At 59.4% G+C, this 9,359-nt stretch overlaps 1 protein-coding gene across 1 annotated transcript; it reads right to left on the reverse strand.

Moving 5' to 3' along the window:
• Positions 1-4,130: 4,130 nt before the first annotated feature.
• On the reverse strand, positions 4,131-7,347 carry KISS1R (KISS1 receptor). The gene is made up of 5 exons (XM_028126072.2): positions 7,134-7,347; positions 6,301-6,425; positions 5,682-5,817; positions 5,154-5,386; positions 4,131-4,899 (listed from the first exon to the last, which is right to left on the reverse strand). The coding sequence occupies exons 1-5, from the start codon at positions 7,345-7,347 to the stop codon at positions 4,456-4,458; spliced, it is 1,152 nt and encodes a 383-aa protein (XP_027981873.1). The 3' UTR covers positions 4,131-4,455.
• Between the last annotated feature and the right edge of the window lie 2,012 nt (positions 7,348-9,359).

The following is a 9,359-nucleotide window of genomic DNA, read 5'->3' on the forward strand; positions in this document are numbered from 1 at the left end:
CCTCTGTCCCCGACCCCTGGCCTCTACCTTGGCTTGTGCCTTTGAGCCAGAGTCCATGAAAATGCAATTTTAACAATTTTTAAAATAAGAAGGAAGAAGCAAATATACTGGTAAGGGATATGTGATAATACATCCAGCCTAAATTATGTTAGTTTTTTTTTTTTTTTAAGATTTTCGTTTATTTATTAGAGACAGAGCGGGGAGTGGGGAGGAGGGGAGGAAGGGCAGAGGGGAAGGGAGAAGCAGGCTTCCCGCGGAGCAGGGAGCCAGACTGAGGGCTCAATCCCGGGACCCTGGGATCATGACCGGAGCCGAAGGCGGACGCTTCACCGACGGAACCACCCAGAAGGCCCAAAATTAGTTCTCATATCAACACAGTTGTAAAATAATCACATTTAGTACTTTTTTATGGACAAGACCCACGAGACAAAAGTGTCTAGGACCCGGGAAATGCATAATGCGGCTCTGCTTGACCCATTTTGCAGCGGGGAAACGTTTGGCCAGGGGTCCAGGTTGGGGTACACACGAGCGACACCCCGCCAGGCGCTGGGGACTCCTTGGTGGGGTTGAACCAGAAACCTCCGTGGGGTGCGCGCACCACCTGCCGGGCACCTGCGGGGCTGCAGCGAGGAGCGGGGCCCGCACCGGGGCGCTGGCTCCCACAGGAGACCGCCAGGTGGCGCCGTATCACCTGAAAACAAGATTACCCGGCCAGACGGGGAAACTGAGGCCCGCGAAGTTCATTTTCTCCTCTGTAGCTCCTTTTGAATGCTCTACGGTAGAATTGCTAGATAAATACGGGATTCGCAGTTAAATTTTAAGTGTGTCACAACTATTGCACAGGACCTCCTTATACTAAAAAGCTTTTCAGGGCGCCTGGGTGGCTCAGCTGTTAAGCGTCTGCCTTCGGCTCAGGTCATGGTCCCAGGGTCCCGGGATCGAGCCCCGCATCGGGCTCCCTGCTCGGCGGGGAGTCTGCTTCTCCCTCCGCCACTCCCCCTGCTTGTGCGGATGCTCACTCTCCCTCTCTCTCTCTCAAAAATAAACAAGAGCTTAAAAAGCTTCTCATTGCTTATCTGAAGTTGAAATTAGCCCCTTCCCCTCCCCACCCAGACCCCCCAAGGTTTATCACTATCCGGTGACCCTGGGGCATATCCCACTCCTCCGATTGACTGTGCTGCCTGGCGCCCAGTCTGATGACTAAGAACGGTCATAGTAATGGAATAATACACTGGAAAAATCTCCTCCTACCTTGGACCACGTCCCTCCTTGCTTACAAGCCCCCACAGCTCCCATCACCACCAGGAAAGACCCAACTCATCCCTGCAGCTGGCAATCTTCCCACTTCACCCTCCTCTGGCCACACAGGCCTTCTAGCTGTTCCTCAAACCCACTAGACATTTCCTGCCTCAGGGCCTTTGCACTGTCTGTACCCTATATCCCTTTTGCTCTTCCACCATCTTCAAGTGCATTCACATTTCCCAGACTCCGCTGTGCCAGGAAGCCTTCCTGGACTCGCCCCCACCAACGTCAGGATCCCAGTCACTCATGCAGGGCTCACAGGTGTCTTTCCTAACCCTCATCACTGCAGTCACTTTGCATCTCCCCAGATAGTTTGCCCCTCCTGTCCACGACCAGACAGGGGCTCTGTAGAGGTTGCTCCTTGTCACCGCTGGGGCCCAGCCGCCAGTGCAGAGCCTGGCACACGGGAGGGGCTCTGAAAACAAGATCCAGCTGAACAGGCTCCAAACCACTCCTCTTCCTGGACCTCCCTTTCAACCTTTTAACTGTGTGTGTTTTTCTGAGTTCATGGTAAATCCTAATACACACTTCACCAGGTTTCCCCTGATAGTGAGATTTTGCAAAATTGTACTACAGTATCACCACCAGAATGTCAACATCGATCCAATCCACCCACCTTATTTGGATTTCCCCATTTTTATGGGATAGAAGGGCTCCATCATGAGGGTCCCTCATGTTGCCCACCCTCCTTCCTTACCACCCCTACACCCTTACCCTGGCAGCCACTCATCTTTTCTCCATTCCCATAATGTCCTCATCACAAGGGTGATGTTAGGTGGACTCACAGATCACGTAACCTGGGGGGGGGGGGGGTCTTTTTGTCCCACGTGATTCTGGGAGATCCGACCCAGGGCCTGTGTGTCTGCATGGGGTGTCCACGACTGCGTACTGCTGAGTGGTGTTCCGTGGGGCGGATGGATCTGTTTGCCCAACCACTCACCGGTTGTAGGACATGCGATCTGTTTCCAGCATTGGCTGCCACAGGTAAAGCGGCTGGGAACATATGTGAACAGGTTTTGTGTAATGGGACTTTTCATTTCTCTAAGACGAAGGCCCCAGAGCCCCCTCTTTACCTTCTTTTTTAAAAATTCATTTTCCCAGTGGCACCTGGGTGGCTCAGTCGTCAAGCATCTGCCTTCGGCTCAGGTCATGATCCCGGGGTCCTGGGATCGAGCCCCGCATCGGGCTCCCTGCTCTGCAGGAAGTCTGCTTCTCCCTCTCCCCCTGCTTGTGTTCCCTCTCTCGCTCTCTCTCTCTCTCTCTGTGTCAAATAAATAAATAAAATCCTTTTTTAAAAAATTCATTTTTGGGGGCGCCTGGGTGGCTCAGTTGGTTAAGCAACTGCCTTCGGTTCAGGTCATGATCCGGGGTCCTGGGATCGAGTCCCGCATCGGGCTCCCGGCTCAGCGGGGAGCCTGCTTCTCCCTCTGACCTTCTCCCCTCTCATGCTGTTTCTCTCTCTCTCTCTCTCTCTCTCTCTCTTTCAAATAAATAAATAAAATCTTAAAAAAAATAAAATAAAAATTCATTTTTTCCCACAGAAAAGGTGCCACTCCCTCTGCACACATCTCCTCTTTTAGCCCCCACAACACACTTGGTCATTTATCCCACAAATATTTACTCAGCCCTACTGTGTGCGGGGCCCTGGGACACAGTGGGGACCGAGTCAGACAGGCGGCCAGCAGGTGCCACAGGAGGACATGGGGGTTGTGACGGGGGAGGCCAGGGCACATGGATGAGAGGGTCCCGGGGTGCTTTCCAGAGGAGGAGGCAGCTGAGCTGAGACCCGATGGGTGACTGAGAACAGCTGGCACAGCAAAGGGACCCGCGTGTGCAAAGGCCCAGAGGGCAGAGGGATGGCACCAGTTCAAGCAGCTGCCGAGAGACCATGAGTTGGGAGGGCGGGGGTGGGGGCGGGCGGGGGTGGCAGGGCCTGCGGGCAAAGGGGGAGAATTTCACCCTCTTGTCTCGCCCAGTCTGGAAGCTAGTGTTGGAAGCAAGAACGAGCAAGCTTCAGGGGCACCCGGCCGGCTCCGTCAGTGTGAGTGTGTGACTCTTGATCTCAGAGTCATGAGTGTGAACCCCACGCTGGCCATGGGGCCTACTTAAAAAAAGAACCGGTAAGCTTCAGGCCGATGTCAAAATGGCCCTATGTTTTGGCTTCTTGGTCTCACAGTAACATCTCTGCCAAGTCGGATTGTTTGAAAGCCCATGATGTCCCCAGATAATCTGGGAGGACTGGGCCCCCTCCCAGAGACGGGGGTTGCCCTGCGGGGTGGGTAAGCCTCAGCCTGCAGGGCTGTTGGGGGAAGGCTGAATTAACCCTCCCCAACCCCCCCCTCCCCCCCCCACAGCCACACCCAAGTGGCCTCTGGGTAGGACTCGGACAGCTCCCAGGATTCAGGGTGGAGAAAGCGATGTGGTGGGACTTCTGCGCCCAGGCCTCCAAGCCCTTGAAGTGGCGCCTTTCAGAAGCTCTGCCAAGGGATGAGTCTGACTGTCCCCAGCCCACCAGGCTGGGAAGAAGCCAGGGCGGCCGCACTGAGGCATGAACTCAAAGCCTTCTCGGGCCTCCTGGTCCAGCCCCAGAATGGTGGGTGACCGTCTGCGGCTGCCGGGCCACCTTCTGCTTTGGGGCGGTTTGTCATGGAGCACACCCTGAGGTGTGCTCCTCACACCGGCAGCTCCGTGCTCCCAGGAGGACCTGTTTACTCAGTGATGCCCACCATTTCACCGGCAGGACTCTGAACACTTGCCGGCAGTAGCACTAGGACCTTATTTCTGCCGTTTTAAAATGCACACGGTGTTCACATTTTAATATTTCTGGAGAATGGGATGAAGCTTACAGTGCTACCATTGCAAGGCAGTGTGTGAAAAATGTCTGTTGATGCTTTGGGGGAAAGTTCCAGAGAGTGCCAGTATCCAAGTGTATTCAATTTCAGGAAATACAGAAATAACTCATTACAATATCAATAGCAGCAAATTTGTACGGAACCATCAGGAGGACAAGACGTTTTCACTATGATTATGTTGCACGGAAATAAAGACATTGATTATAACCATATAGTAGCAGCTGCTCTTCAAGCAGCCCCTGTCCCAGAGGGGCCCAGCTCTATCCCCCAGAGTTGGCCCAGAGAGGGGCAGCGCGTTCCCTCAGGACACACAGCCTGTGTGCTCCCTCGGGACACACACACGGCTCCCTGGCGTCTGGGTCCTGGCGGTCGCCGCGTGGGCGGCCAGGCGGTGCAACTCCGTGTGGGGGGCGGTGGGGTCTGAGGGTCCAGACCCCCGGTGCTGCGGGGGCCTCCGGGGAGCGCAGGGGCAGACCCGGAGGAAGGCCTGTCGGAAGTGGGAGCCCAGGAATGCGTAGAGCAGCGGATTCAGCGCGGAGTTGCTGTAGGACATGCAGTGTGCCCAGATCTTGAGCGCGTAAGCGGTGTAGCTGCGCGGGTGCCAGGCGCCCGCTGGGCCCACCGCCTGCAGCACCAGGAACAGCTGGATGGGGCCCCAGCAGGCAGCGAAGAGCAGGACCACCGCGGCCACCAGCCTGGAGACCCTGGCCCGCACGGCGCTAGCTCGCTCTGCCCCCAGCTGCCCCTGAGGGGTGGAGGAGAGGCTGTAGGCTGGCGGGGCAACCGTCGGAGCCCCCCTCCATTTTATTTATTTATTTTGTTTTGTTTTGTTTTGTTTTTTAAGCTCTATGCCCAACGTGGGGCTTGAACTCACGACCCCGAGATCAAGAGCTAGCCAGGGGCCCCCAGAGCTCCCCCTCTTGACCCCTGCGCATTCTCCCACTTTGCCACTCTCTCAGAGTCCTCCAGATGCGCCTCCCCACCCACCCAGCAGCACACCTGCAGGGCGCTGTCGGTGGCCGCGGGGCGCTCGGCGGTGCGGCCCAGGTGGCGCAGCATGGCCCCGTAGCAGGCACAGGTGGCGGCCAGCGGCAGCAGGTAGAGCGCCAGCAAGTTGTAGAGAGCGAAGGCCCGCTCGAGGGCGCGGCTGGGGAAGACCTCACTGCAGTAGGTGCGGGGCCCCGGCGAGAGGCGGTGCAGAGCGAGCACCGGCGCGGACACGGCCGCAGAGCCTGTACCACAGGGCAGCTTGAAGACCTTGCCCGAGGGACGAGAGGCGCCAGGAGGCCAGGACCCTGGTCCCCCCCAGGTGCCTCCTCGGGCAGCGTCACCGAGCGCCTCCCAGGCGCGGGGGGGCCCTCAGGGTGCGCGCCCTCGGTGGCTCTTCACAGGGAGCGCTATTGAGCCCACTTCCCAGATGCACGCACGACCGAGGCCCGGACAGGGGCAGTTGGGGGTGGGGGTGGGGGCGCCCAAGGCACAAAGGCTTGTCCTCGCATTCCCGTGCGGCCCTCGCGCTGCACTCACCCACCCAGATGCCGAGGCTGACCGCCAGAGCCAGGCGGGGCGTGCGGCGGTGCAGGGCGCGCAGTGGGAACACGGTCACGTACCAGCGGTCCACGCTCATGGCGGTCAGAGTGGCGCACGTGGCCTGGACCGAGACCTGCGAGGGCCGAGAGCGGGGCGTTTCTCCCGGTGTTCGGTCTGGGGCCCGCCCTGTCTGCGCCCACCCTGCGGCTCCCCCCCTCAGACGTCCAAACACTCAGGCACAAACGGGACGCGTCCTCGGAAGGTCTCCAGGGGCCACGGGTTGAAGGGGCAGGAGAGTGGGACACCAGAGAGGGTCCCAGGATAGTGGAGGTTTGAGGGGGCCATTTGCGGTCCGCTGAGACCCGGGACGGAGACAGGGAGAGGCAGAGCCATCCTAGGATCGCGGGACGGGCGGGGCAAGAAGCCGCAGGGCTCAGATCGCCCTCTCTATGCCCGCCTCCGTATCCTTATCTCTCGCAACTGCGGGGGCCTCCCCACCGCGGCCCGTTCCAGGCTCCACCTCTTCCTCGGCCCCGCCCCACCCGCGGTCCAGCCCGCCCACACCCAGACCCCGCCCCTTGGCCCTCCCCTCCCCCCACACCCCCAGCCCGTGCACCTGCTGCATGTAGTTGACGAACTTGCACATGAAGTCGCCCAGCACCCAGGCGGGCAGCGGGTAGAGCAAGGCCGTGAAGGGCACGCAGCACAACAGGAAGGTCACATCCGTGGCCGCCAAGTTGGCTGCAGGCAGGGAACGCACGGGGGGGGGCCTCAACCACCCAACGCCCCTGGCCCAGCCCCCTGGTCTTTGCATTTCTCCGAGTAACCAGCAGGACCGCTGGTGGGAAGGCCCCCCGACACCTTGGGCAGAGAATTTGGGGCACCCCCCCAGTCTCCCACTGTTACATTGCAAACATCCCCCCAGCACGGGCTTCATTAGCCATTCAAGCGCCAGTCCGCGGCTCGCCCCCTGTCTGGGCTGGAAGAGCCTGTGCAGGCCCCTGCCTCGCTGAGCTTCGGTCTCCCCGTCTGCAAACTGGAGACGGCGGTGCTAGCCCACCCGTCACCATCGAATAGAGAAAATGAGCACTCACCTGTGCCAGGTAGGCCGGCCCATCACACAAATGTGTGAACCGAACCATGGGGGCAAAGGTCGCAAACTGGGGGGTCCCGCAGCCCCTCCCCGGACTTCTGTTCATTGTTATAAGAGCCACATTTTAATCAGACACCGTCCTCAAGTGGCAGGGCCGAGCTCTCCGTGGGCCATTGTCCAAGCTCCCTTTGAACTACCCCGCATGGAACCCTCGCCCGCAGAGCTCTGGAGCTCTAGCCCAAGACAGCAGGGAGAGGGCCTGCGTGGAGGAGCCACGGCGCGCCGCTACGGGGCGCCGCGGCCGCTCTCCTCTCGCGGGGGGCCCCGGAGCGGCAGGCAGGGACCGTGCAGCTCACCTATGTAAAAGTTGGTCACCGTCCGCATCTGCTTGTGGCGGCAGATGACGAAAATGACAAGAGAGTTCCCTGCCAGGCCGAGGAGCATCAGCGCGGCGAAGAACAGCGGCACGAGCCAGGCGTCCACTGGCCGCGGCTCGGGGTCCGGGCCGTCCGAGGCGTCGGCCAGCGCCCCCCAGGACGCGTTGGGGGCCGACGTGGCCAGGGCGCTCATGGCTTCTCCGGCCTCTTCCTCCTGGCCGCCCGCCGGACTGCGCCCCGGGATCGCCGCGGGACCCTCCTCCTGGCCGCCCGCTGGGGACACGCCCGCGGAGCCCGGGGAAGGGTCTCGGCTGGAGGCCACCGGGTCTGGAGGGCGACTCCGCTCTGCTCCCGACGCAGCCCCTCGAATTTGTACCCTGCTGCCCCGCCTTCGCGCCTCCCCTGCAGCCGCTCGTCATTCCCGCTCCTTCCTGCGCGCCCCCCCCCCATTCACGCGCACAGCAAACTTCTCCCCCTTTCTTCTCCTCGCACAGTCCGGCGAGCGAGCGCACAGGAGGGGACAGGCTGGAGGAGGGGCTTGGGGCTCAGGGGAGAGGGGCAAACTGCGTGGAGGTTGCTGTGGGCCCCAGAAGGACGATCCTAACAGCAGGTAGAGACTCTGAGGATGGGCAAACAGCCCGGACCAACACACAGACGCAAGAGCAGGCACCTTGTTAGTGGCCATGACTTTGACCTCTCAAGTGGCTGGGGCTCCAGATGCAAGCTGGGACACTGGAGAGCCATGGATGGCTCAGAGCAGGGCAGGGCTGCCCGGGGTCTAGCGGTTAGAAGACGCCTGGTCTTAACTCAACCTCGCTAGGACTCCATTGCTGTAAATGGGAGAGACCGCCCCCCAACCTAACTGGCAGCGGATAGCAGATACTCCCACTGGGGACATGGGCACCTGTGCCCCTGGTGGTAGGAACCAGGTGGAGGGCAGTTTGCAAGGACACTGTTGGCCCCCCATCCAGAAATGGACCCCAGATACTACGCACGAGGCATGCCTCGTGTGCCAGGTGTTCCTGCTATCACGGAGTACCACGCAGAGACAAAAAGATGCCACTGTTGACGAAAACACGACTAAGAGGTGGGGGAGGGGAGAAATGGGGAACATCCTGGCATTGAGGCACCTCGGTCATCTCCAGTGGGAGTGCAGAGCCTTGGAGAGGGCGCATTCCCTGTTCACCCTCTTTCCACCTTCAAAATGGTCTAGAAAATCAGAAAGGGAATGAGGAACAGCTTAGAATGAGGAGATCCAAGGTTTTGCTAGGATGGAGGATCTCTTTGGGGGGGGGATGTTGTTGAGTCTAAGGGCCTGGGAGAGGACCTTTGAGGTGGGGGCCATGGGCAGCAGTGGCCACAGCAGCTCCTGGGCAGGCCAGGAGTCCAGGAGGGTGTTAGGAAGGTACCACACAGGTTTCCTGGGAAGGAGACTCCAGTATCAGGGTGAGGCCCACACTGCATCCTCTAGAATTAGCACATTCATTGAGCAGTTAGTCATCACGGGCCAGACCAGGGAACCAAAGGCTCCCGGTCCCCAGGGCCCCCTCCCCATCACTCTGCCCAGAAGTGCCCTCTCCTGGGATTTGTGTCACCACTGAGTCCTGTTGCCTCTTTTCACATTTATCTGTGTGATGTCACACAGCACATGCTTTTTGGGGTCTTTTAGCAGCTCCTCCTCCTTATCATAACTCCTTCCTCACCTGTTGCTCTTTATCTGTTAAAGCAATCGGGTCATTTGACCTGCACAATTTCTAACAGGCTGCATGTGGTGGGTTATATCCCCGTGGTGTCACTTCACGTGGTCCCGGATCCCCACTCTTCTTCATGGACCTGGATCCCCACTCTTCTTGTAGACGGAAGGGTGGATTCTAGATTCCACAGTAGGTTTAATTCTCTTCTCTAAACCCTCTTGTAGCTCCCCATTGCCTCTGAACAAAAACCGGACCTCCCATCACGGGACCGCCAGGCTCACGGATCCACCCTCTGCCGCCTACCTCCATCCCCCTCGTGCTCACTCATCACACTGCTCTGGTCACTCTGGATGCCGCAGGGCCTTTGCACTGGCTGTTCTCTCCGCCTGATTCGCCCTTCCCACTTTGCAGCTTACCAGTCTCTCTCTCTCAGAGAACTCCTCTTCCCTACCCACTCAGTGGGGAAGGGGGGAAGGGGTCTGTCTTGGTCCCTGCTGCATCCCCAGAGCTC

This window comes from Eumetopias jubatus, unplaced genomic scaffold (assembly GCF_037043125.1).
Source record: "Eumetopias jubatus isolate StellerSeaLion01/CBP00866 unplaced genomic scaffold, mEumJub1_p1.0 scaffold_1, whole genome shotgun sequence".
Taxonomy (NCBI): domain Eukaryota; kingdom Metazoa; phylum Chordata; class Mammalia; order Carnivora; family Otariidae; genus Eumetopias; species Eumetopias jubatus.

Excerpts from the sequence above, each read along its gene's own strand:
- KISS1R (XM_028126072.2), bottom strand. The coding sequence starts at position 7,347 with ATGAGCGCCCTGGCCACGTCGGCCCCCAACGCGTCCTGGGGGGCGCTG. Across the intron at positions 6,426-7,133 it reads GGTGACCAACTTTTACATAG|CCAACTTGGCGGCCACGGAT; the intron begins GTGAGCTGCACG and ends CCCTGCCTGCAG. Across the intron at positions 5,818-6,300 it reads TCGTCAACTACATGCAGCAG|GTCTCGGTCCAGGCCACGTG; the intron begins GTGCACGGGCTG and ends CGGCCCTCGCAG.